Raw genomic sequence first — 27,480 nt, forward strand, 5'->3', positions numbered from 1 at the left:
AAATAATGGTAATGAAATAAGCTAAAAGCCAATTTTATAAGAATAGGATTACTATGGGCATGATGCAGCTTAACTTTGCCCAAAGGCTAAATATACCAGATGACTAAATAGTAAAAAAACCTAGTTTTCTTCCATTAATTGCTTTAGAAAAAACAAATCTACTGCTTAAAAAGTTGTAAACACAATAATACCCTTCTTTGAGTATAAAGTATAACCTCTGCTATAGATATTTAATGTGAAATTATTTGCTGTGTTCTTTTACATGAGAGCTAATGGTCTCTATGACAAAGTGCCAATTTCCTCAGTTCACTTAGTCATCAAATTGCTTTACAAATACATTCAGCAAATGCTTCAGCTGATGCAGTTTTAATGACTTTGGCTAATAGCTTTTCTCTCTGCAAACTGTTTTGTGTGAACTAGCAACAATTTTGTTTTCTTAGAATGGCACAATTTCTGATGAAGAGAGAGATGTCTACGAGGAGTTGCTGACACAAGCTGAGATTCAAGGCAATATCAATAAAATAAACAGTAAGCTATTCTGGATCCTCGTGGCAGTGTGCACAAAATATGTCATCTCTCAGATGCCAGCGGAATGCAACTAGAGTCCACCTGAACAAACAAAATATTTCTTTGGAAACTTGTAAAATACGCACAAGTGGCTAATATCTGTCTACAACTGTTTTTGTCATGCTATTCCTTCTCTACTAATCTTTGCGGGGGGAGGGGCTAATTTCTGTTTGTGGTTTTCGCTGTAAGGATTCCTCAGTTCAGAATCAAATCATTTATTGCCTGCTCTGTTTCTTTACGTTCTTTTCGTGTGCAGTATACTGTAAATTTTGACCCCCTCTTCTATATAGACCCAAAATTAATTCATAGACTTTTGCTTAGCTGTGGTTGAACTGCTTCCACCCAGGCTCACACAGACAGAGACTGCCTTTGTAGGATTGGACGTGAAAGAGGTAATTCTCTGCTAGATAAAGATTGCCACCCTAGCTGGCTTTTACAAAAAGTGAGATGCTGACAGCAATGGACTTCTTTTCCCCAGGAAAGCTGTATTTGCTGTTTATAGGCATTGTTTTCCTTTCAGTTCACATAGCTTTAGTCCAAGTGAATGAGGCTATTGATCGGCAAGATGAAGGGGCACTGATGGCAGGCTTGAACCGCCCTGCTCTGAGCCTACTTGAAGTTCTGCCGCAAAATTCCTCATGGTACCTATTGCAATTGTGTGATTCTAAAGAACAGAAAATGCAGGTAATCGAATTGAACAGGTACTACATGTCAGTTTGCACTTTTTTAGCTGGTTTTAATCCAGAGAGAAATTGTCTTTACTCTGCCTTTCTGCATCATTTATGAAAAGTTTTATAAAGATTTGAGAATAATTGATGTATTAATCAACACCAAAGAGCTGCATTTGCTCTAAAGAGCATGGTATCCTTCTGAGTATTTACTAACTAAGATATAAGAAGAAAATTTAAGGCATAACATGCAGCCCCTAATATTTTGTTTCCAAAGTGAGTGATAACTTGAGTACAAATAAAAGTAATATTGAATCATTGACATTAAAATAAAGTGCCAATTGGGTTTTAAGGAGAAAATCTATTAATTTAAGTAAGATTAAAATCACAGGAAAAGATTAATGCTGTGTTTACTGAGCCTTGTATTTGATGCACAGGTGATAGTACAAGCAAATTCCAGTGTACCATTGCCAGACTTATCCCTTATCTCCTATAAAACAAAAGCATAATCAAACCTTATTTTTCTGATCTGTTAGATAGCAGGCATTCCAAATATGCTCGACAAAAGTGAAATACAGAAAGAAGTTAGTGTTGCCAATGCGGAAGCTGAGGCTCACAAGCTTAGTGAGTAACTGTTTTAATACTCTTTACCATCACCATATAATTATGTTAAGATAATTGAGTCCACCATTTCTTGCACATAAACAAGGTTTCTCAAACTGAAACCATATGTGTTGCATTTTACACTCATAATCTTTCTTCTCAGTGTCACAATTGCCAAGTCACCAATCTGTGCTCCATTGGATGTACTCTTATTGAGATAAATGAGATCTGAGCTACTGGCAATCACAGCAGCAAAAAACTGAAAACTTGATGGCTTGAACAAATATTTATTAGTGCAGTATTAATACTCATTTGCAAGCAATGACCATACTTGTAGAATTAAGACGGAGGAATATTTTTCACATTGCAGGGAAAAAATTTTCTCACTTTTAGACACACGTTATCTAAATCTAACCTATTCTTAGTCTGTTAAGAATGCCACACAACACAAGTAAAACATATATAGTTAAAGGGGATCTAAATTTGCAGTGCATGTGTTGCTGCTTTTGACTGGAAACTTCTTTGCTAGGAAGTTAACCTTTAATTGATCTGCTGTCATTTCATACTGCATTTGGGCATGGCTGTTTTGTCTCTGGTACTGTATTCAATGCTTTGAAATCCAGGCTGACTGCTTCTGTGATGCACCTTAAAGGCTATATTATGAGGTCAGATTCAGTCAGAAGATAAATTTGGCTTTATACCTTAAATGTTAGCCTGTTTCAGATTAATTAGCCATGGTGAAGAGTACTTTCTCTGAAAGAGTTACCTCTTGATAAAGGGAAGAAGATGTGATGTGTGAAAAGCAATCTGGAGAGTAACTTACCTCTTCTGTTTGGCTTGAGAAGAAAAAAAATAGTGGCTTTTGTTATAGGACTATGAGCAATGTAAAATATGCTTTGCAATTTGCATGCTGGGTTTCAAAACTAGAAGTCAGTAGTTTGGTTATTGGCTGCAGAACTAGTCTAGTCCATTTGTGGACCTTGACTCCTTTCCTCTTTACTTTTTTCTTTAAAAAAGCATGAATGCATGCTGTAGCTGTGAGAGCCTTTCCTGGTTTCTAACTTTAGGAATAGCCAATAGAGACAGTCTTTGGGGACAAGGTGGCCCCATATGACTATGCTTCAGAGAAAATTACACGAGAGGTGAGGGGCTTTTTTTAGGTGGGCCTGGCCAGAAGGTTTTCAAAGACTTTGTTTTGTGTAATAAGCTCTGAGTGTTGCTGTATACATGAACTGTGGATGGTGTCTTCTGTACAAGCAATCTTGTCTCAGATTTGGGCAATCAGTGGTAACTAAAAATGTTCCCTTGGTTACAGTACACAGAAAAGCCATGTGATAAGGTAGAGGAGTGGGGCTTATTGGTGGAAAAGGCATTTGCATAACTGCTATTCTTCAGCTAGCCACATGTGCTCTAACCTTCAAGGCTGCTTCCCTTTCTGCCAGACCAGAGTGGTGCCTTGTACAATGTGTTCCTGGGTGTGTCCTGGCCTGGCTTTCTTCAGAGATGGCTCCTCCAGGTGTGCAGTTATGGTGCCAGTGACTAAGCTGAGGGATGTTGTAATTCTTCTGCAGCTGCCTAAGTGGGGAGTGTTTTTCAGCATTTTTCTGCTGGGCTTCAAACCCCTGACAAAGTCAGTCCAGCAAACAGCAAAACAGGCAAATTGTTTAGGTACTGAAAAGGTTTACACTCGTACCCTCACATTCTTCTATTTGCCTGTTTAAATTAAAATCTGGGCTGTAGCAGAGGGATTCATTTCTAGGTGGCAGTGCCTGTAAGGACTGATCTTCCACACTGGCAGAAAAGCAAACAGGTGTTGGCATGTAGAGGAAGTTCTAGAAACCATAGCATGTGGTTTTTCATCTGTTCAGCTACTAATTTTCTGGCAGAAAATCCCACTCCTCTAATACATTTGGCTGATTTCCACCAGGCCTCCTGAAATGGATACTAATAATGCTGTTGGTGCTTCAGGTACTGGCCTGTTTTAGCTAGCTCAGTTAGATCCTACCAAAGGAAGAGGTGAGAAAGGAAATGTGGTGCAGAAGGAAGGGAGCATTTGGGGTGAAGCAAAACTGAGGTGCTGACAGACACAGCAGTACTTGCTGCAAGCACACCCAGGAGGAGTTTGATCTTTCTCTGTGCTAGGGTGGGGTCAGCTCCTTGTTTTGTGTTAGAGGTGCAATAAGTAGTCTCTCATTTCTAGAATTCCAGAAATTTTAAAGTCCTCCAGTCAATTATTTGCTCGACACCTTTGAACAGAGACGGTTTTTGCAACATTCAGCAGTCATCATTTCACAAAAATGTTTTTTTCTCTTATGACAGAAAATTATATTCTTTGAAATAACCTAGTTGTCATCTACATGGCATGAAGAGCAAACAGCATACGAAAATTAATAAGCTTTTTTCCCTACTGTTCTTTAGAACTTATAGCGGTTGACAATATCAATACAGCAATTCGTAACTGTGATCCTAGTAAAACACTGGTTGCACTGATGAAACCCGAGGCACAGCTGCCTGTTGTTCACTCATTTGCTGCTGCTGTCTATCAAACTGAGCTGTTCAACCTCCAACAACAGAATGCTGTGGTAAGAGTGAAAAGCTTACAACCTGCTCGTTGATGTTGTGTAGCCAGACCATGAAAGAGCACAAACATAGCATGTTGTTGTGTAAAATCAGACATAATTCTCTTGCCATGGTGTTATCTATTGCATGCATCACTTTGGTTGAAAAGGCAGTATTTAATTGCATAGTTTGTTTCTTGCCACACTTCAGTCTGGCTGAGCTCTTGTGTTGCAACAAATCAAGTGACTTTTTTTAATTGTTGCATGCTCTTAATGAGGACTAACTGGTTTATATACTGTGTAGAAAAGTAATCTCCTGTTATGAGTAGGATCAGAAGAGATGAGATTGTGGGGCAAAAGAAGGAGAGGGAGACTGGATGGAACATAGAAACTCACTGAGCTCCATCACCACTGTTGTGTCAGTCTGGCATGCCTGTGACCAGGAAAATTTCCAGGCTTCTTAGATCAAGCCCATCTCCTTGATGGTATCTAGAGTGTGTAACTCAAATCTGTTACACTGCTTATTTAGCTTCCTGACTGCAGTACATTATTGTCCTACAGAACTACCTGGCACATGATGAACTATCTATTGCAGTAGAAATGTTGTCAGCTGTTGTGTTGCTAAACCAGACCTTGGAAAATAAGGACATCCTAATGATAAAAAATCATCTCAGAAACCCATGCCTTGGCTTCAATAATCTGGAAGAGGAAAACTTGCAACGGTAAAGGTTCATTTTGTCTTGTCTGGATGAGACTTGGCAACTTCTGAACAAAATAAGTAGGCTTTTTTTTGGGTGGGCTGTCCTGTGTTGTGGCTGTGAAGTTGAAAGAGCTGCAATATAAACATTTGTGGTTTAAATTAATAAGGAAGAGTGTGACAATTGTTGTACTAGTTGAATCTAAATATAAGCAATAACACAGCCTTGAAGGCTGTAGACTTTCCACGCAACTGTGTGAGTTGCAGGGAAAATATCCTCAGAAAGCAAACATGAAGATCTTACAAGGATTTTTGCAGACACTAAAAGGTGAAACAACTGTAGCTGGAAACTGTTAATCGCTAACCATTCTGCAATTCCGAAAGATGGTCTTTGGAATGAGATAGTGTTTAATGCCTCACGGTCCAGGTGATCTCTTGAGCCATGGCCAAGCCCTTTTCTGCTTGCTAGATGAGTGAATAAAGTGTTGTGGCATGCACCTATGTTCAGCATTACATCATAGCCTTCACTTGGCTGCCAGCTGCTTGCCCTGCCACTTGCCTGACTTACCACAGACACGCTGTTACTGCAGTTGCTCTCTTGTCTATCAATAAAAAATCAGGCAACACAAGAGACCTATGCCCCCAGCATGCAAGGGAGACCACGGGAATGTGGACCAGTTCCTGTCTCTCAACACAGGTGGTAGAAGGCTCCACATGCTTCTGGAAGGCATTAGTAGGCAAAAGGGACCACAGAAGCTGAAGATATTCACTAGGTTGTCTGGGGACATGAATCTGAGAGTGGCCCTTGCTGGGTGTCTCAAAGCCAGAAGGAAGGCAGACAGATTAGGAATAAGAGGCCAGTGTTTTGGTGAGAGAGAGAAGAATGACATAAAATGGAGCAAAACTAATCTGCTACTTTGACTCTGCTGATGTGAGGCAGCGCTTGTAAGCAAGAGAAGCAATGTTATAAATATGCAGGAATGGCCCCAAAGTGTCCCAAGTGCAGCATTTCTGGTGATGTTTCTGACCCAATCTTTATGTTACACCGTCAGTGAACACAGATGAAACAGGTAGGCATTAGCTGGACTTGACAACTAAATAAATTTTTATTATGCCATTATGTTAACCTGTGCTGCCAACTATATGTTGAATATCGCAGGAAGCTTTGACTTGCACAGCACCAGAAGAGATAGAGTAGAAATAGAAAAACTTCATTGAGGGAGATGCTGCCCAATGGCTTTCTATCAGAAGAGATGGACTTGTTTGGAATGCATTTTCTGGAAGAGAGAATTTAGGGGAAATATGTCATAGGTCTCCAAAACTGTGAATGTTGTGGAGAAGGTTAATAGAATCAGTTATTAGATTTTAGTAGCTCTAGTTGTTTGGGGATTTTTGAGAATTTAATAAAGTAAATATTGGACCCTATCAAATATAAAGTTTAATTGTTTTTTAAAAAGCTGACATCTCACAAAACCCGTAGTGGGGCTAATTCTTCAATAATACATAAGATTTTAAAATAGAGCAGGTAAATTAAGGGAGTGTAGGCTTGTTTGCAACAATTAAAGTGATACACAGTCTCCAGCTCCAGAAACCCTTAAACACAGGCTACTAGATGCTGGAAAGACAAATCAGATCAGGAAATTATGAATCTCTTCTGTTTTTTTTTTTCTGCCAGGCATTCATTTCTCAGGCTTCTGATGGAAATAAAAGATATGTATTTTATCTGAGATACTGTAGTAGTTCTATGCTTGATTTGGGAATACGAAAATTATTTAACTTATATACATGTGAATTTGAGCTACTATGAAGTAGTGCAAATGTTGAGTACTGTGAAGCTCATCTGACCTGTGAGCTTTCTAGGAAGAGTAGACAAAGGCTACAGAGTCTGTGCTTGGATGATCTTGAGTTGTGGGAAAAGGGTCATAATTTTTGTTTTTTAGTCCCTTGCCCACGGTTCATCATCTTCCTCATGGAGGTAGCAGGAGATGCTACTACCTGATACTACTACAAGAAGGCAACAACAGCTTTCTAGAGCAAGAAGCCGACTAATTTTCCCCACATTTATCTGTTGCACCACATAGAAAGTTGTATGTGTGTGTACGTATTGCCATCATGCCATATAACCAAGAAAAGATCTCTGAATTACAGGGCCATTTCTTCAGATCCTGAAATGCATGTGTAGAACAGGCAACTTGCATGTGTGTATAATTTCTGCCAAGAGCTGAGTTTGTCTGAAATTGAGTCATTGGAAAAAAAAATACTAGTCACTAAATGATGGATGATACATCTGACTAATTCTTTATGGCACTTTATCTTATATATGAAATACACTTATGCATTTTATATCTTCTTATAGTTATGCTGATACACTATTGTCTATTAAGTCAGAGGCTTCATCTCAAGGCCAAGATTATTTAAGCTGGAATGATATCCAGAACTGCATTGACATGGTTAATATGCAAATTCAAGAAGAAAATGAAAGTAAGTAATTCTTCCTCCACATTGCCCGCAGAGGTTGTAGTCAGGTCTTTGGTATGTAAATTTATGAACTGAGTGGCCTCCTTCAGACACTCCTGAAAAGAGAAGGGCATTTAAAATTTTTGAAAGCCTGATGATCTTTGACTGTCCTTGAAATGTTCCTGTTTGTTTCAGACGACTGAAGGATATCACAGGCTGCCTGCCTTCTGCAGTGTTAAAAATGCTGTGGTTCTGCCTGCTTGGCAGTATCTTCCAGCCCTGGATGGTCTCACTTTGGGGATTTTGCAGTTGTAAGCAAAGAGCATATTGGGAGATAGGGGAGGAAATTACAGGTGATGTTCCGTTGAAAAGTGTGTTTTAATGTGTAAATGATTCCAAGTGATTGCTTTTCACAAAGGAGTCAGTAAGCAGTTAGACAATGCAAATATCTGTCTTGCTCTCCCTTTGGGTAACTTGATTTCCTGTCAGACAAGGAGCTTCTTTTGCCCATGTGTTTTCAAGTGAATGGATTTAGAGTTTATTTTTGAAGTTGAAGGTAACTGTTTTGCCATAAGAGGGTGGTGTTATATTAAATGTGATAGCTGGTCATTTGGACCTCAAAAAAGCTAAAGCACCAAATTCTTCCACTGTATGTTGAAATTTGAGACTATCAAGTTGTGCCAAATTTGCTGGAGCAGGAAGAGGCAGCTTTCAGACTGCCTGCCATTTTGGAAGCAGTCTCAGTGCACTTTGAGAGCCTTTGTAAGACACAGGCTGCTCCTGTCCTTCCTGGACTGCCATTAGTGTCCTGCATGCTGCTGTTTCATACTGGTAAGGGAAATTTTATATTGCAGAATTTCTAAAACTGGCTGGGTAATTTCTTCCTAAATCTAGTCCAGTGGTTGCCATGGATCTTCACAGCTTACTTGCCCTGTGTACCCTCTGACAAGGTGGGGTGCTAAGCAGTTTATTTGACTGGCAGAGTCACTTTTTTGTCTGAACCTCTGCACTTGCAGTAGCAGTGAAAGTCTTCAGTACCAAAATAGCTGCTCTTGCTCTCAGTGACACTGACCTCTGCCTGGGAACGTTTAGAGAGGACAGATGGGCAGAGAGAAGAGGAAGAAGGGAGGCCTCTGTTTCTTTAAGCAAGTCCCATATCTGCATTGTCCCTCTTTTGGACCACCTTGGAAAAATTGCTCATTCCCCAAGCCTTATGATGACCTGTATCTGTGACTTCACCAGGTCTGGTGGGTCTAGAGACACTTGTGGAGGGACAATCCACTGGGAGCAGGCATGTCATCCCTCACAGGTGATGGTGAAACCCTTGACGCCTTTCTGTGGTCCCCTTTAGGGACTACAAGCAGTGCATTTCAGTACTGTTTAGGGGCAGGAGGAAATGGATTTGAAACCGTTGGGCCCAGTCTGAAGAAAATGAGTTAAGGTTTTATTAAATACATTTGGCCTTACTTCCTGACTGAAGTACTGAGTGCCACTGGTCAGCCTTGTGAGGTTGGTTGTTTCCAGAGAAATTACAAGAAATGAGGTTAAGTTGCTATGTAATGCTGTAGCTGGGAGTACAGTATATATGTATTTGTCCAAATCAGGGTTTCAACTAATGCGGTCTGAAATCACTTGAAAATAAAAGTTTCATCACTGTAAGCCAATATCTTAAACATATGAATATGTGACACCCATTTTTTTCTTAAGCTTCATGTAGGTGCTTCTTCCCAGAAAATAGAAGTATCTGTTTTCCCTTTTTTGCCAAGGATAATTTTGATTTTTAGGAAGAGTTTTATCCAAATATATCAATAACTGTGATAGGAATGATAGTTGTATAGCATCAAATGAATATAAGAGCAAAAATAATTTAAAATCAGCTGCTGTTGCTGCCTCTGCTTCTTGTTTTGTGATTTTTCTGTTCTTCATGTTACTGCTTTGTTTGTCTGTGATATCCCAAAAGTTGCAACTTTCTTTGATAAGTGGGTCTTTAGTAACTTTTCTGTTTCATAGGAATCATTGCAATTGGACACATTAATGAAGCAGTTGACCAAGGAAATCCTGAGAAAACTCTAGAAGCCCTGCTGTTGCCCACAGCCAAGCTGCAAGATGTGAGACCAGTAAATGCAAGGCATTATCAGGATGTTCTGCACCATGCCAAAGCACAAAAATGCAAGGTTAGAATTTTTACTGTTCTCTGTGAGAAGTGAAATGCCAATTCTTTTCACTTGCTTCTGTGTCCCTGTCCTGGTACTCTGATGTTTGCATTGTTGTTACCCAGTGAGGTTGTAAATAGGTGAGTGACAACAAACTGGCACTAAGTAATTTTGCACTATGACTTGTTCTGACTGGCAAAATGGATTAATTCTCATTGTATTAAAATGAAGACGTTTTCTGCATATGTCTTGCTACTGTTGTAATCTCATTTATTTTAATTCTTCTAGGTTGCTGCAGCTATTACAAAATACGGGCAGCAGCAATTCTCATTTAGGAATTTGTATAGGGATACAGTTACAGGACTGTGTCAGGGAGTAGGGATGGAAAGTGAGGTTTTTGCCAGAAAGAAGTCACAACTGTGGTGTATTTAACAAATCTTTTGGAAGTATTTTGAGGAGTCTCCCTTGCTTATGTTGTTTTATTGTAGTGGAGTTTTGTACATATTTCTTTATCATGCAGCTTTATCATGCAATAACAAGCTGATGGTCTTGCACATGCCTTCAGTTAAAACCTATTTCAGCTGGATGTTGCTATCTGCTTCCCCAAAAGCAGTGGCCTGGTTAGCATTACAGCTCAGGGAAGCATAAACGAAGATGAGCCTAGCAGCTTGCAGGATGTGACTGAAGGTTAGCTAAAACTACTAGCACAGCACTTAAAATGCCCAGTGTCTGGAAAACACAATTAAAATTCACACAGTGTATCTCTGCGGTAACATGGTGAGCTGGGGAAAGTCTGCAAACTTTGGCTTGTAAAGAGTCTTCCAGCATTTGTGTCACCTCACCTGGGGTACCTGCTGTGAAATCATGCTGTCAGAACTTCTGAAAGGTGTTTGCACAAATCAATTTCTCACCAGGGTTCCCAGGTAAGGGCTGGTTTCACTGAGCCCTCAGTGCTGAAAAGCCTTCTCTCTCACCATGTGTGCTGGGGCGGGTTTCATGCATTCTGACCTCACGGGTCCTGGGTAGGCTGGGGTCAGTGTTTGTGCACAGTGAGGGTGCTGGCTGCACAGTGCTGACCCAGGACATGCCATGTGCATGCACAGGGAGCCAGGATGTCTCCAAGGCACAGACCTGCAGCCCACAGGACACAGCAGTCCTGTCCTGGCTCACTCCTGCCAGCTGCCCCACTGATCCCCAAATGCAAACCTGATGCCTACTCGTGTCCTGGTGTGAATGTGCTCATAGGAAACAAATGAGTGTTTCCAAATTTTGGAACAAAAATTGTGCAATCTCTTTGAAATCTTCCCATTATAAGATTTTTGATGTTCCTAGAGACTTCTGCTGGCCTTTCTCTTCTGAGCTATTTTGGTTTTGCAGTCTTTTGGCAACTACCTTCTCTGAGTCCTGCTCCTATTTCAGAAGAGAACAAGGCACAGTGCTCCCAAAAGTAACACTTAGATGCATTCTTACTCTTTACAGAGATCAATCGTAGATATGACCATTCTTTAGGTAAAAATACGATTTAGACTGACATTCCTTAAAAAGCCAAACACAATTGTAAAGGGAGTGTGATTTCTGAAGTCTGTCTATTTTCCACTTTTTCTGATCCCTGTTTATAAAGCAGATCTGTCAGAATTTGTGTTTAGCATGTTTTAAGAATGAGCTGTGGTAAAAGGAAGTATGTGATTTACAAGGATCAGATAGGTCTCCCTATAAACTTCCTGCCCCAACATCTGGAAAAACATATGTGTCAAACCTACTCACTTATTCTAAGCAGCTTGCTGTCACTTCCCCATAGCTGTGGTGATTTGGGGGAGTCTGCACCCAATCTGCCAGAACACATTACCCTTATCATCTGAGGTCCTCATCTCAGATCTGACCTATTTGTTCCTTGCTTGAAACTGAAAACGCAAACCTGGAACTCATTTTGTCCTGTAAATCTTAAACCACAGCTTTTAACAGTTCTGAAAGCCTTTTCAAGGCAAATGTATTCTGGTCGCAGTGAAGAGAAACCCTGTCTTAAGGGAGCATATTGTGGTTAGCTGGAAAGTTAAACAGATGGACCAAATTACTATGTTTGGTTGTAGTGTTTCTTGTATGATAGGTACAGAAGGTACAGAGGTTTTAGTTAGGTTCACCTCATTTATATTTTCAACAGTTGTGTAATATTTGAATTATTTTAGAGTTATCTTTAAAATTTGTTCTTGTGCATGTTGAAGGAACGGCAGGATTAAAACTAACTTAAACTAAGAGCCAGAAGAAATAGAAAAGGGGGACCCTCACCAGACTGCAAATTCCCTTGAGGCATTTTCCAGTGTAACTCAATTTATTTAAGTAAAGTTTTTTTACAATTCTGTTATCAAAACAACATAAAACATTTTTATCCTCACTTACATGCTGCAGTTACAAATTCAAATGACAACCACTGAGGTAATTTTCTAGGAACTTAGTATATAAGTAGGTTTTGAGTTTCTGTAAAGGTAAAAATTGACCCATTGTTTTACTAATAGTCAATGGTAGTGAGCTGCAGTATTTGTAACACTGTAGGTATTTCCTGTGAGGATGTGGAAATAGAGAATACTACAAAATAGCTTCTCTGTTTTGCTTACCAAGCAAGAGCAATATATGCTTGGATTCACACTGATAAGGGTTAGCTCCCAGCAATCCCTGTGGTTTAGGGAAGTGCAGGCGCTGACGAAGTGGAAGAACAAGTCTCCAGTGCAGAGCTGGTTAAGCAGCCTCATGGGAGAGGTAGCCTTGGAAGAGTCAGGTTCTGCATCTACAGCTGTAGACTTACTGTTTTGTGAACCTATGGGGACTCCGTATTTCCAACATCCTGGGCAGTATTTGCTCTTGACTGCTCCCAGGCGTGTACAAAGTGCTTATTCCCATTTCCACCAGGCCAAAAACTTGTTTTCGTAACACTGTTCCTGCAGTGATTGTTGTCTGAGAGCTGATTTGAAGTGTCATGAATTGCCCTAGAAGTGCTCTTTGGATGCTGACTCCTCCTCTGGTATTTAGAAGCTGGGGTGCCTGATACTCTGGCAGCTTCTCCATGGCCAGAAAGCAATTTCAGAAGGAAATGAAGGTGCAGAGCTGCTTCCCTGAGTCTAGGTACACAGGTGTTGCAACACACGTAATAAAGTTATAGAGCTAGAGAAGTGTATTTTTGGAGATATTCCTTGTGTAGAAGGAAATAAATTTACTGAGATTGTGTTTTCTAACCCATTTTACTTGAAGTATAAATGTCGCACCTGAGAATTGTTGCTGTCTGTGTTAGTACTGTACAAAACCATAATTCCAGTAATAGAAATAAATTCATTTTTCCCTGGATATTTTAACCATTGTCAGATAAATATTGGATTGACTTCTAATTTTTGACATCAGAAAATAGAGGAAAGGATCAAGACAACTGTTTAGGCTGCTAAGGCATAAAGCAATTAGATAAAAAGAATACAACCTATCTGTGTTGTAATAGTAATAGTTGATGTGATGGACAATAAGGATAATATTGCTTGGCACAAAGCAAATAGCAAAGATGGTAAGAATCAAAAGACTGACTTTAACATACCAGAACCATTCGTGAGTCTTGAGTGTTCGTATAATCGAGACATAGCAGAACACGATAGTCACAAGCGGTATTAAAAACCCAAATACAGCCAAGGACCCATAGTAGTAGAACTGGAAGGAAGACACAGTTTCACAGGCGCTGTGCACATCGTGGCAGGTATAAATGTCCAGCTGCTTCACATAATAGCTTTGCTGCATGATGGTGAGCGGGAGCATGTAGAGGAAGACCACGGCCCAGACGGTGGCGCAGGCTGCGATGGCGTAGGCGCGCTTCGGGAGGCTCTTGTAGGTGAAGGGGTGGACAATGGCCAGGTAGCGGCTGACGCTGATGCACGTGAGCAGCAGAATGGAGCAGTACATGTTGCCGTAAAACACTGCTGTGGCCGCCCGACACATGGTCTCCCCAAATACCCAGTTGTTCCCGTTGATGTGGTAGGCTATTTTGAAGGGCAGTATGATGCAGAAGAGCAGGTCTGAAACGGCCAGGTTTGTGTAGAGGACGGCAGTGCACACGGAGCGGATCCTGAAGAGTAGCATCCACAGAATGATGGCATTAGAAGGCACACCCAATAACAGAGCACTGAGGTAGACGGCAGGTATTAGCTTGGTGCTCAGAGAGCTGGTGAGGTACTCCAGCGTGGTGTTGCTCACTTCTGTTAATGTGGAGTCATTTGACTTTTTTGAAGTGCATTTGTTTTCTCTGATATGGATGGTTGTTGTTTCCTCTTCTATAGCATAAGGAGGGATGTAATCATAGTCTCTCGCTGAAATTCCCCGAAAAGTTTTTATAAGAGACACTGTTTTAATTGCAGAGCCATTCCGTGAAAATTCTGAAGCTTAAAAATAAAACAAAGTGAAAATTGTTAAAAAGGACAAACTACTGTATTAACCATGTAACTCACCTTCAGGAGCAGAGAAAGATAACCATCTCTACATGAAAAGCAATATAAGTTTAAAAGATTTGGGGATATTCTCCTCTGCTTTGGGTGTTCAAATGTACATCAGTCTTCATTTATCATTTCACACCAGATCTTGAAAATTCATCATTAATGTAGTGTTAGCTGATCTTTCTGCATTTTGAGTGTTTTCAGTAATCTTTGGTAAAAACATAAGACAGTTCTATAATGCTTATGACCAGTGGAGGGTTTTTCCCAGTAGCAGGAATGTTGGTCATTCATCATATAAGCAGTCTTTGTTTAGGTTTGATCAAACACCATTACTGTCCTTGTCACTTCACATATGAAATGAATGACTGCAAAAGCACTCTCTAGCCTAAGACAAACTGAAACTTTCAAATTAGAAAACGGAAATTACCCTTGGTTTTTTTGGTCTCACATGTGAAATTGTTTTTCTTCAACTTCTGACTAGTGCAAACCAGATCTTTTCAGGTTCTCATACCTGAGCAAGGGCAATTTCTTAAAAATTGAAAACAAATGGTTGGGCAGGTATTGGGTGTAATTTACTGGGAAGTGAATAATACTTTTCAAGCAGCAGGAAAATTATCTCTGAGTAAATATTGCCAGCATATGGGCAAAACCAGTAATACTATTTTATTAACACCTGTTCCTTAGTCTTTAGTTGAGGAATCTGTAGAGACATTGACATCTTCACGTGAAGCACAAATGTGTTCAAAATGCTTTTTAAAGCCATGTGTTGTAAAATAGATTTTGCGCAGTAAACAACTGTGTAAGTATTTGTGTCATTTAAGTGTTCTTAGCTGCATTTAATGCAAAAATACTTATTGTAAAGCCTTCAGCATGCACCATGAAACTGGAATTCAGAAGCAAACTGAAATATGGGTGAAAATCTTTGGACCTTTTTTTACCTTTCCATATTTAAATAAAATAAAGAGAATAGTTTTATTAATGTTCACTGTCAGATTTACAGTAGAATGTTTTAAAATAATAATTAGCAGACTACATAATTTTTAGTAGGTTTTTTGGATGGTTACTCCAGGGAACTGGTTTTAATCACTCATTAAAAGTCATACATGTGCCTGCATTGTCTGATGTGTGTATATATATTTATGTATACCAGCTTTTCAAAATGAGCTTGGTTTGAAAACACTTTTAATTCTAGGAAGGTTTATTATTTGATCATTTTCCTGTAGTTATTTTTATCACAATAGTCATCTGAGCATTTCCTTCTAAAAACACCATCTGTAAAGTTGTAAAACAAGACACTACAGGTTTAAAATTATTGTATTGTTACAAAAATACTAGATAAAAGATGTGTCTTCAGTAAGTGCAGAAAGTCCCCTTAAAAAAATTCTTTATAGAAAATGACTGACAGAGGTGAGGTGTGACTGAAGTGAAAGAATAAAAATCTGCTTTAAAGGAGATATCCTGGAACAGTTTTTCGTAATTGGTACATGCATGTACAACTCATTTCCTGTTCACAGCTGGTAGAGCAACAGCATTATCAAAAAGTCCATGTTATTGACTAAAAGATGGAATATATACAGAAAGGAGGACTCACCTGTAGTGCAAAGACTGGAGGTAAAAGAGAGCAGTCCAGTGAAAAACAGTATCTTCATTGTAGTGTGTGAAATCCAGCCAGCTGAACAATGGTGCTGTCCTAGTTCATCTCAAGAGGCGTTTTGTGGGGGCTTTTTTCCCCTCTGTAAGGGACTAAAGAATGATTGATCTGTCCTCCAGAAGCATCCTGTAAGCATGGGGTTTATGGTAAGGAACTAATTTGTTCTTTGTCTACTACAGCAAGAGGGTGTGACGTATCCAAATATGCACACATGACTCAGTTTCAGCCTCAGCCCAACACAGAGATAAAATTGCTTTACAGCAGCATTTTAACTCCTAATTTACCACAAGCCTGAAGCTGATGTGCAGGGTTCTACTGACATTTGTGCATACAGATATTTGGTGTAAAAAGATGCTTTCTGGAAAAATCAGGGAGTGTGTTTAGTAAATCCTCAAGGGTCTCATTCAGAGACCAAAATGTCACATGGCTGAACTCTGTACTCCAGAGAAAAGCTGGGCTTGCAGAAGAGTGTGATGATCTCAGTTTAGCAAAAGGCAAAGACGGAAAGAAGCCACACATACAAAAATGCCTTAGGAAAACTGCATTCTGCTTTGCCTTTTGCCTCCCTGTGCACTGTTAGCTGTCTGGCTCCTTCAATCCACCTACTTCCTCTCTTCAGACAATTTCCACCCCTCCACAGACTGCAGCCTCTAAAACCTTTCCCCTATTTTCATTTCCTGCTTTGTTGATCCCTTCCTTTTACTCTGCCTGGCGCTTTTTTTTCCCTCTTTTTTTCCCATTCAATGCCAAATAACAGCAGCTTGTTTCAGCAAGCAAAATTAGCCCAAGCCTTGGTCTAGCTTCCAGGTTAGTTGTGAGGCTCAGCATAAGTTGTCCTTGGCTCTGGAGCAGTATTTGTGTCTGTTCTTGTATTTAATGTGTAAAATTTGGATGCCAGATTAGAAACTCTCAATGCTTTTCTCAAAATTCAGTGGCAGTTTGGGAATTTATTAAACTTTCTCGCAAGTGCTAATTCTCACTTGGTAGAAAAATAAGCAGTATGTGTCCACTGTCCTGTGATTTTCTGACACCACTTTATGTCATTTATGTATTCTGCTACGTTGTTTACATATATGATGCAAGCTGAAAAGCATGTCTTCAGTGGTTTTTTACCCTGTTTTCTCTTTGTAGTTTCTGTGGATATCAGATTTATTAGCTCTTTGGCCTGAGGTTCAGCGCTTAACCAGGGATACTCATTGCAAAGCTGCTTCTTTGTCCACACTCTTTTAGTTTGAATGTGTTTCTAGCTGGTTTTTTTCCCTGAAATATTTGTGTGTATATTTTCCTAGATCTCTCTTAATCGATACATTCCAGCTTCTCTCATCATTAGTCTGTTATAGGCCTGATGCTCCTATTTCCTCTTTAGCATGAGTTTCCCACCCATCTACTGGATTAGATTTTAAATATCACTTTAACCCTGTTTTATCTGCTGAAGTGCTGGTATCACCAGTGAACCTGGGCAGTAGAGCTGGTTAGTGGGGACGTTGATCCCACTCTACTACACCTCCTATTTTAAATTGGGTTTAATGTCGTGCGCTCTAGGCCTGAAAGAAGAGGGGTACCTATTCTGCTGCTTAATTACAGAAAAGTTTGCATGAGCTAAGTCATCATTACTAAAGCTGAGCAGTCTTTCTATGAGAGTATTCACTGTTATTTTCTAATGTAACATGTGTTTAAATATACACAAGGATCCTTTCCAAATAAGGGATTTTGAAAGAAAGCCAACTTCCTGCAGCCTTCTGCTATTCTCTCCTACTATCACAGTGCTTCCTGGTAATGTGTGATTTTATGTGACTCAGACTACTTTGCCTACATATCGTGGAAATAAAAATGTTTCCATTTTTATTGATCTTTAATAGAATGAATTCTATGCCAGCAGTATCAGCAAATTCTGTTCCTCTAGACATCAAAACTTTCAGAGATTTGTATCTAAACAGGATCTTTTTCCAATCAGTAAATAGAATATGAATGTGTTCCACTGAAGACTTTAAACAGTCAAATCCTTTTTTTGTGTTCTAGAGCTTTGCAAAGCAGAGATTCTATATTGGAGCTGTATCACTGTATTGAGACAACTCTTATTATTCAGTTTTTTCACGACTTTTTACTGTCCTTTTCCCAGGAATCTCAAGATGAATCAGCACTTCTGTGGCTGGATGAAATACAAAGAGGAATCAATGACAGCAATAACAACATAAAAGAAACAGCAGCCTGTAAGCATTAACCTGCATCTCCACTGCTCTTGTTTTTCTTGGTCTTGGGAAAATAAAATTGGTAATTTATATTTTCCACTTCAGGGAAGGTGCAAGCCTTTAAATACATGAAAGGAAATTAGTGTGTGTTCTTTTTCTTACTAAAACTGAGATGACTTAAACTACAGGAATGGTGTTAGTCCTATCTGAAGTGGTAATCTTTAAGGTGTGGCTAATAATTCAACGGATTTGGTTACACAGGTTTACATCAGGACCAATCTTTCTAATGTCAGTGTATCTTCATGTAGCTCCTGAAATATATGAATGAGAACAGGTATGCTGTTCAGGAGCTTCTTTTGCTATATTTAAAATGAAAATCTTTATGCATATTTTAAGGGAAAATTTTTATGGTTACAATTTTGCTCATTCATATTTCTTTCTATTGTCTTTTATGGATTGCTGACAAACAAAAATCAGGAACATATTAACTTTTAAATTAAGGGTACAAGGAGTGCTAGCTCTTTTTGAAAAGTATATGCTCTTCCAATCTGTAAGGAAGAGGAAATCTGTAGGAAAAATGCTGAGACTTAATCTGTCAGAGTGCTGTGTACTGAATGCACTCAACACCTTTTGTCAAAGCTTTGATTGAATATAATAATTATAGAAAAAAATATTCATGATACATAATAAACTTTGGCAAGAATGTAGAAGCAAGCACCACTGGGTTTATGGGGCAGGTTGGAGAGCATGGTGATGTGCCTGTCTGTTCCAGGCCAGGCCAGCACAGCACAGACAAGGCAGTGGGTGCTGGTCAGCCTTCTGCTTCCCTTGGCTGTGGGTGAGTCAGTGTTGCTTTGTGTTGCGCCTTTGGAGCTTGTGAATGCAAGTGCTGGAGTCGTGCATTCCTGCAGCGCTGTGCTCAGCCATCCCCTGTGCCGTGAGCCCACAGGCGCGTCAGGAGTTATTGCTTGGGAAGGGGTGGGTGGAAGAGAACACAGATGGACACCACAAATAGCTATCCCTGCTACAGGAATATTGCATTTTGTGTTACTATAACTTTAGAAATTATTTAAACAACTAATATCATCTTCACATAACGAGGCAGATACACTGAAGATAGGTGAAGTATTTTTGTAGGTCACATATCCATAGAAAGCACTGGGCTTGTGTTCTCTGAGACAGGGTCAGATACACACATTGTCTCAACCAAGCTTTTGTACTGAGGGAGTGCTGATACCTTTGTTTGTAGTAAAACCTGCTTCCCAAGCATGCCACCATGAGGAAACATGAGCACATGGAAGGGAAGGAAACACATAGCTTATAAACAGATTTGAGTTAAACCTAAGGAGCAGCTTAAAAATTCCCTCATTAGTGTTCACTGGAGTAAAAGCATTAAGAATATGCATCATAAGCACCCTGCAGAAATTAGGACAGCATAATTCATACAGCAATACTATACAATGTTGGTAATGGTAAATCACTGGTCCGTCCACTACCTAATTGTTGTACTAAAATCTTTTCTTATAATCTGTGTTAGTAGTAAATGCGCAGCTTTTCACAATCAAGGATGCTCAGTGGAACTGTTTTAACATTCCACTTTTAGGAAAAAAACCAAATTTTGTGTACTCTGCCCTGTGAGTTGAAAAGAAGCACTGTCAGCACAGGGCATTCATTCTTAAAGAGCTCTAAAGTTTTGCAGCTAAAACCTGAGATTTAACATTTCCCCATGGCACAGAACCTGGTACTTCCTATAACCAACACATCCTGTCTCAGGAAGTTTGCATGTTGTGTTCACGTAGTCTAAACTTAAAGTTCAGCTTGATCACCACTTGGAAAGGAACTTTTATTTGATCTATCACACAGGCACTATTTTTGAAAGGCAAACAACTTCAAAACTTTCACAAGGTAGTCAAAGATGTATTTTTCAGTTTAAAAAGTGGTTTTGAGATTCCTGCAGTAATGGCAATAAAATAAGCAGTGAAATAAGAGAAGATACTGGCAGTGGTACTGAAACAGTCTTGATCACTTCCAAACTAACTTTTATGCCTTATATAAATACTAAATGGTACACTACTAAAATTTTGAGAGGCTTTCACAGTTGTCCCTGTCAGTGAAGGACTTCTTCTACCTTTATTTAGGAAGAAATGTTCAGTAAGTGCTGGTGCACTTCCTAACTTGTTGTGGTGCTTGCTCTGTGTTTTGCATCACCTTGCTTCACTTCTTTAATGAGTTCAACCATTGTATTTCTTATCTAAGTGGAGGACAAAAAGAGATCAGCCAAGTATCAGCTGTATAGCCTTCAGGAGTAGATTTGACACTGACTTCAGTCTTGCACAGGAAGAGTCTGTCAAAGCAGGAAGTCTGTGTGTCCTGAGAGAGTCCAAGTTATAGGAAAAAGCTGATCTTTGGCCTTGTTGAGAGTTCAGGCTTATCACACCAGACAACTGTGGCTTTGTATATCACAGCTGTTTAAAAGGGAGGATGGGTGTGGAAAAGAGCCCTTTGCAGTGTTGATCTGGTACTGGCATCCTAACTGCTGGAGAAGCAGACTGGAGCTGACAGTTTTCTGGCAGTTGGGGATGGCTAACCCCCAGTTATCTTATGATTTTTCAGTGTCCAAATGGCCTTTCTCTAGAGCAACAGCCACACAGCACTTAAAAAGAAAGGAATAATTTCTGCTGAGTTTTTTTTTCCCTGACAAACACTTTTGTTACCTTTTCCTTCAAAAATACAAGCATAATTAATTAAAGGATGAGGAAAAGCCACATGGCAGTGGACCTACATAAATGAATCTTAGCTTAAGTTGTGTTTTCTTTTGTCTTTGTAAAAATATCTTCCAGCTCTCTTAACTACATGATAAAAAGGAGGAAGGAAAGCATTCAAATACTGCTGAACAGAGTTGATGGGGCATATGGGACTGTGTATGAGCCTGGGGCCAGCAGCAGCCAGCTGTAATGTGTGGCTTCCCAGTTTTTTCTGCTTCCTTGCTGCTGAGGCCCGATGCCTGGATATCACAGTGCCACAGCAATGGTAGAAAGACATTTCCAGTACATGTGTGTGCTGGGCAGAGGTCTGTTCCAAAGCACAGAATGGATGTTCTAGCTCTATTCACTTGTGTCTCTGTGCATGGATCTTGAATTTAGATGTGAAGGCACACCTTTAAAGACCAGAGCAGTTATTTCTAAAGCAGCCCAAACATCTAGTGGGTAAGGTACTTTTGAAGTGGCATATGCTTCCACATGTATGCTGCTAGGTGTTGTGGAATCTGTTCCCTCAGAGATGGTGGGATCTGAGCAAGGAAGCCCTGAATCACAGTATGGGTAATGCCATATAACATCAAAGTCTGCGCATCCTTCACAGCATCACCTCTCAGGGTGTTTTTATATGCCCTGAAAGCAAAAGCTGCATCTCTGGCAAATTCAAGGCTGTGAATTAACTTTAAACAAGTTCCTGAGGAGGAGAGGTCAAGAAAGGCTTGCTTCATGATGCTGAGTAGGCTGCTGCAAGAATTTACTCAAGGCAATCAGTTTTAATTCCCATTTTGTACAGTAGAATTGAATGTTAACGTTTACAGCCTGTAACCAAATTACTTCATGTACCTCTAGAAGGCTCCCAGGTGATCAGCAGATGATGGCCTGTCTGTTAGGGCAGGCTGAGTATGTGGGTACCTGCCATCCTCAACCCCTGCCCTGCTGTCACCTGGCATGTCCCGTGATGGGGAGCAGCTATGCCCTCAGACAGCTCTCAGTTGTGCTGTGGCTGCATCCAAGCCTGGGTGGAGCAGACACTTTCTACCTAACACACTTATCCTTACAAGCATGAAGGAAGATGTAAATGAGTAAAGCACTGAATTGCTGTGTATGCCGTGTTGTCTGTGTGTGCCAGTGTTAGAAGTCCATTTTCAACATTTCTGGAGGCTAGAGTTATGGGTACATAGAGTATAAGACACTTAATTTTTCTCTGTTATGATTTGACCCTAGTGGCTGTTGGAATATCAATGATTAACAAGAGCTTGGAGAAAGGTGATTCACAGCCAATCCTGATGACACTACAGTCAAGGTTTGGACTACGAGTCATTCCTGAATGTGCTGAAACCTACTTCAGGAAGCTCTCTGAAGCCAAGAACATGAAAACTACAGCAGGTAAAAATCTTCCTAAACAGGACAGTTCCACATGTTCATATCACTGAGGCAATCAGAAAGCTAGAACAGGAGGTATCTGTAAATTGAGGGAAGACAGCTGCTGCTTTAAAGTCTTTTGACAAATGTTATACTTTTCCAAGTGCATTTTACGTGACATTGTACTGTTGTGCACATAATGCAGACCACAGTACCTGCTGAGAAGTAAGTCTAGTGACTTCTAGAGTCTATCAGAGACTTCCTAGAGTCTCAAACCTGCCTCTGAGTGAATTTAGGGCAGCTCCTCTGTGACTGTCAATAGATTAGTCCATTCTCTCAGAAAACTCTATTGCTCACTGACAATTTTTTTCATATTAGCACATGCAGAGATGCATGCATCAGCCTTACAGATTGCTGTCAAAGATCAAGGCAGTATCTGACAGTGTTCACAGCCCAATTATGGTCCGTGTGCATTGCCAGAGCAGCAGTTACCAGCAAAAGCTGGGGCTAGAATCTGTTCTTAGCAGATGATGGGATGTTTTGTCAGAGCTGACAGCAGCCAAGGTTAGCTAATGGTTACAAAAAAAATTACTGTCAGTGTAGCACCCGTTCTTACAGTAGATGGGCATGTTTCACTTTGCAACATGAATATTTTTAAGGCCTTACTAGTTTTATCCTGGGGCCTTTTGTCCCTGAGGAAATTAGGTTTTTCCTGCCTGTCAGGATGCAGGCTGGTTTACCAAAGCAATAAGCAAGAAAATGATGTGGATATAGGAAATGTCATGTGTGAAATAAGAGTCAGTAAGTCCAGAATTTGGGCAGAAGACAAGAAAAATATTTTTTATAAACACAGCCTGTTTCACTTATGAGAGATTATGTAAACAGAGGACACACTGTTTCAGGAGCACTAACTTGACATGTTAGGGTTTGGAGAGGGTAGCAGTGGATCTGTACCAACCTTGTAGATGTTTTATTAACCTTATCACCAGTTTGCTTTAGAGGAATGACTCTCATCCACCTAGCAGGGTATTCTGAAAATCCTTACTACAAAAAGGCCCAAGATATACAGAGATTTTGCGTGTCAAAGGGCTTCACAGCAAGTACAGGGAGGGGAAATGAGTAGGGAGAGCTGGGATTTTTCAGTGAAACAGGACACAAATGTATACTAACGGTATGAACTGCTTTTAGGTTCTAGTGATAGTCCATGGATTAAACTTGTAATGAAAGCCACGTATGATTACTATTACAATGTGGAAACTGAGGAAGGTACCTGTGTTGCCCCCCAAGGAGTTGTACCAAAAACTTCATGGTTAACTGCTGAAGAAATCCAGGTAGGTGGCTAAAACATCGGTTTTTATTGCAAAAGCAACATAAACATTTGAGAGAGCGTGAGACATGAAATTATCAAGAGGCTGTGGTGGGTCAAACTGAAGGTCACTTTATCAGTATCTGCTTCTGACAAGAGCAGCAACTTAAGTCTAAGCAGACTGTGATAGGCAGCACAGTCTCCTGTCTAGCGTCTGACAATGATTTAGGGATTTCCTTACTGGAAGTTACAGCATTTCTTTTAATGACCATCAGCAGACAACAATGGAGTAAAGTCTGATTGCTTCCATATCCTTTTATAGGACTTTGCATTGACCTATAACAAATAATTTTATGATGTATTTGTGAGCAGGTAGAACCACCATTTTCTGTTTAAATCGAATCCTCTGACAGCATTCATGTATCTCCAGATTCAAGAGGACGAGTGTGCTATTTTAGCTCCCTTACTGTAGAGGTTTTGCACGAGTGTGAAACAGAACAAAGCAGATCACACAAGCCTCTGAGTAATTTGTTCTGATGCAGCTCACCTAAGTTACAGGCTTACTCCTCTACACAAAGAGCTCGAGTCAGTGTAAGTCCTTCTAAAACAGAGAGCTTGCTGCTTCAGTTAGTACTTCTAGATGTCTGAGTTGTACAAGACACTTGTAAGTGTTAGGAAAGCAGAACCCTGCTAATGTACAAAAGAATACCCTCTTAAAATCGCATACCCACTTGAATAATTGAAGCTTGAAAGCTGTTCAGTTACCTGTCATGTAGGGTTCAGCAGTAACGCCACAGCTCTTTCTTCTTACTGATTAAAATGTAGGGGTAAATCAGAGGGACTTGGATATAGGGTGAACATGAACTGCGGAGGTGGAGAGAACATAGTACAAATTCCAGGACAGTTTTGTCTTTTAAATGACCTTTTTCCATAATCTCTTAACAGAACATTGCTGGGCAAGTTACAGCAGATTACAATAGAGAGCAGCTGTGGCTTGCTAATGAAAATCTGATTGTTGGGCTGCAAGCCCGAGCAAGGGGATTCTTAGTCAGAAAAAACTTCCAGGAGAGAAAAGCCTATCTTCAAAACCAGGAACCATCTGCCATCAAAATACAGGTATTGTTCTAGAACAAGAAGGTAATGTGGCTTGGGCTACTTTTTGCATGTAACAGGTGACATGACAGGTTACTACAACTGATAAAATTATCAAACAGATCTGTTTCCAGCAGCAGGACTTTAAACTTCTACATCTACAAATTTATGTGCTTTCACATAGCAAATATCCAGTTTTAAAAGAATCTATTGTATCCACCTCCAGTGAAAGTTACTTGGGAAAAGCTCATTAATGAACAGCCCTGGCTTTGTTCTGGCATGCTCAGATTTTTTGTGGTGTACCTAGCTATGCACAGTACAAGACCAGAAAGTATTTGTTAAGTATCGAAGCAAAAATTCCTTGGCAAAGAATGACTTAAGAAATACATTCCTTACTAGACTATCCCTAGTTGGAAGTGGTTTGTTTCTGCTCCATGAAGTCATAGCTGGACAGGGAGTGGCAACTGCCGTGGTGTTCTTTGGCAGTATTTCTTGGATATTTCCAGTTTGCTGAACTCTAAAAGGAAATGTTCTGCTGAGGGTGCAAACACTGACAGAGGCATGCACACTGGTTTTAGATGGTGAAATATCCAGCTCCCATTAGGAGTAATTCATTCCACCACCCACCCACCCACAAAAAAAAAAAAAAAAAAAAAAATACACAAGAGAATTTTTTTCATCTAGAGTAACTATGTTTAACAATCAATTATGACAAATATCTTTACCTCTAGTAGTTGTTATTGGGATTGACTTTTCATGTTCTGGCATGGTGTCTGAGCCCAGTAAAGAATTGTACTTTGGGAAATTCAAAGTCTGTGTGAATAGGTTCAAAATATGGAGAAATGTAGGTAAAGTTATTCTCTGTTTTCTTTCTATTTGCATTAAAGTAGAAATGACTTGTGGAAAGACAACAAATAGAGAACAAGGCTGGTGTCACTGGCTGATAGAGATGACAGGCAAAAGCAGCAGTAAAAGTATCTGTTATCACTGTCATTGGATTCCTTGACAAGTGTTTGTTTCTGAGCTAGCGAACAGAGTCAGCTGAAGGAATTAACTTGGAAAGGAGACCAGGGCAAGAGCAATGTGGGTCCAGATAGGTAAGGGACAATTTCTGGATGCAACGGAGTGACAAAATGGGTAGGGCTGGTAGAGACCACAGCAGGTCATCTGGTCCAAACTCACTTTTCAAGCAGGGTTATCCCAGTGCACATGGCACAGGCTTTTATCCACATGGTTCTGAATATCCCCAAAGGCTCTGCAACTTCTCTGGTCAATCTGTTGCAGCACATGGTCACCTGTATAGCAAAGAAGTTCGTACCCCATACTCAGGTGGAGCTGATTGTGCATCAGTGTCTGCCCATTGCCTCCTGTCCTTTTTGCTCAGCACTACTGAGAAGGGCCTGATCCACCCTCTTGATACTCTCCCTTCAGATAATTACAGACATTGATGAGGTGCCCTCTCGGTCATCTCTTCTTAAGGCTAAACAGGCCCAGCTCCCTCTGCCTTTCCTTGTAAGGGAGATGCTCTAGACCCCACATCATCTTTTTAGACTCCATTGAACTCACTGCAGGAGCTCCATGTCTCTGTTGTCCTGAGGAGCCCAGAACACAGCACTCCAGGTGAGGCCTCATTAGGGCTGAGTACAGGGGCAGGATCACCTCCCTCCACCTGCTGGCAATGCTCTTCCCAATGCCCCCAGGGTACCACTGGCCTTCTTGGTACTTGTCAGCCAGGACACACTGCTGGCTCATGGCCAGCTTCTTGTCCACCAGGACCCCCAGGTCCTTCTCCACAGAGCTGCTCCCGAGCAGGTCAGCCCCAGCCTGTGCTGGTGCCTGGGGTTGTTCCTCCCCAGGTGCAGGACCCTACACTTGCCCTTGTTGAATTTCAAATGGTTCTTTGTCCATCTCTCCAACCTGCCGAGATCCTTCTGAAGGGCCACACAGCACTTCAGGGTATCAGCCACTCTTCTGAGCTCTGTGTCCTCTGAATTTGCTGAGGAGGCATCTGCCCCTTCATCCAAGTCATGGATGAAGAAGTTAAACAGTACAGCATTGAACACCACTAGGGTGACACTAGAGGGACACCACTAGGGACAGGCCTCCAGGTAGACCCTGTGACACTGATTGTAACCTTCTGGGATCTGTTCAGCCAGTTCTTGATCCACCCCACTGTCCACTCATCCTGCCCGCATCCCTGAGTTTCTCTATGAGGATATTGTTAGCAGACAGTGTTGAAATCCCTACTGCCATCAAGTAGACTATATCCACTGCTCTCCCCTTACCCTTACACATTTACTTTACAAACCCATGGTGACTATTCCTGATCATCATCTTGTTATCTACATGGACAGAGATGGTCCCCAGACTGAGGCACTCCATTGCTGTTCCAGGGATGGGAGATGAGGCTAAGTAATAGCAAGAGTTGGAAGTCACTTGTGGGATGAAGCCAGTGACTGGGATGCTAAGAATGTGGGTGTACTGGTGATAAGAGTAAGGATGAATTCAGGATGGTGAAGGAAATAGCACTAGACAATAAAGTGTGCTGAGATTGGTCAAAATTAACATGTCATGTATGAGGGCATTAAAAAATAGAGGCAAGTGTACTTATACCTTACTTATACCTTTGTTATCTCTTTATCACAATGGCAGACTTTTTTCAAAAAAATCGCTGTTAATGATTTTAGTATGTTACATAGATTTAATAAACATGAGTTTGTTACTAGAGATAATGGTCTTCTGCCTTCTCTAAAATAGGCTTTCTGGAAAGGATTCAAACAAAGGAAAAGCTATGTTGACAGGTTAAAGGTGCTTCAAGGCAATGTTGCTGCTATTGTTAAGGTAAGAACACCCAATGTGTTTTGGGGACCAAGTATGCTTTATTCTTCGACATAGTCCATCACCACCTGGGAATCAGACACTAGGAGCACAGGCTGGAGGTTTTCCAGAAATTTGCATGGCAAT

The 27,480-nt window shown here is 40.4% G+C and overlaps 2 protein-coding genes across 3 annotated transcripts in view; one reads left to right on the top strand and one right to left on the bottom strand.

Annotated features, from left to right (window-relative positions):
- IQGAP2 (IQ motif containing GTPase activating protein 2) overlaps window positions 1-27,480 on the top strand; it is a 124,023-nt gene that overhangs the window by 76,829 nt on the left and 19,714 nt on the right. Inside the window, exons 9-20 of one of the 2 annotated variants that reach the window (XM_030969296.1) lie at window positions 441-528; window positions 1,088-1,251; window positions 1,772-1,859; window positions 4,257-4,420; window positions 4,958-5,118; window positions 7,450-7,574; window positions 9,561-9,724; window positions 17,931-18,021; window positions 21,981-22,142; window positions 23,307-23,449; window positions 24,370-24,540; window positions 27,274-27,357. In XM_030969296.1, coding sequence (XP_030825156.1) covers window positions 441-528; window positions 1,088-1,251; window positions 1,772-1,859; window positions 4,257-4,420; window positions 4,958-5,118; window positions 7,450-7,574; window positions 9,561-9,724; window positions 17,931-18,021; window positions 21,981-22,142; window positions 23,307-23,449; window positions 24,370-24,540; window positions 27,274-27,357 — 1,605 coding nt within the window. The remainder of the gene's footprint in view (window positions 1-440; window positions 529-1,087; window positions 1,252-1,771; window positions 1,860-4,256; window positions 4,421-4,957; window positions 5,119-7,449; window positions 7,575-9,560; window positions 9,725-17,930; window positions 18,022-21,980; window positions 22,143-23,306; window positions 23,450-24,369; window positions 24,541-27,273; window positions 27,358-27,480) is intronic. The other variant, XM_030969297.1, reaches the window with a different exon arrangement.
- On the bottom strand, window positions 12,021-16,397 carry F2RL2 (coagulation factor II thrombin receptor like 2). Its single transcript, XM_030969299.1, has 2 exons — window positions 15,752-16,397; window positions 12,021-14,109 (listed from the first exon to the last, which is right to left on the bottom strand). The coding sequence occupies exons 1-2, from the start codon at window positions 15,807-15,809 to the stop codon at window positions 13,022-13,024; spliced, it is 1,146 nt and encodes a 381-aa protein (XP_030825159.1). The 5' UTR covers window positions 15,810-16,397; the 3' UTR covers window positions 12,021-13,021.

Source organism: Camarhynchus parvulus, chromosome Z, assembly GCF_901933205.1.
Source record: "Camarhynchus parvulus chromosome Z, STF_HiC, whole genome shotgun sequence".
In the NCBI taxonomy this organism is placed as follows: Eukaryota; Metazoa; Chordata; class Aves; order Passeriformes; family Thraupidae; genus Camarhynchus; species Camarhynchus parvulus.

Bases quoted from the DNA above. Each gene is read 5' to 3' on its own strand.
- F2RL2 (XM_030969299.1), bottom strand. From the start codon at position 15,809: ATGAAGATACTGTTTTTCACTGGACTGCTCTCTTTTACCTCCAGTCTT. The intron at 14,110-15,751 runs GTGAGTCCTCCT...TTTATTTTTAAG, and splicing joins CTCCAGTCTTTGCACTACAG to CTTCAGAATTTTCACGGAAT.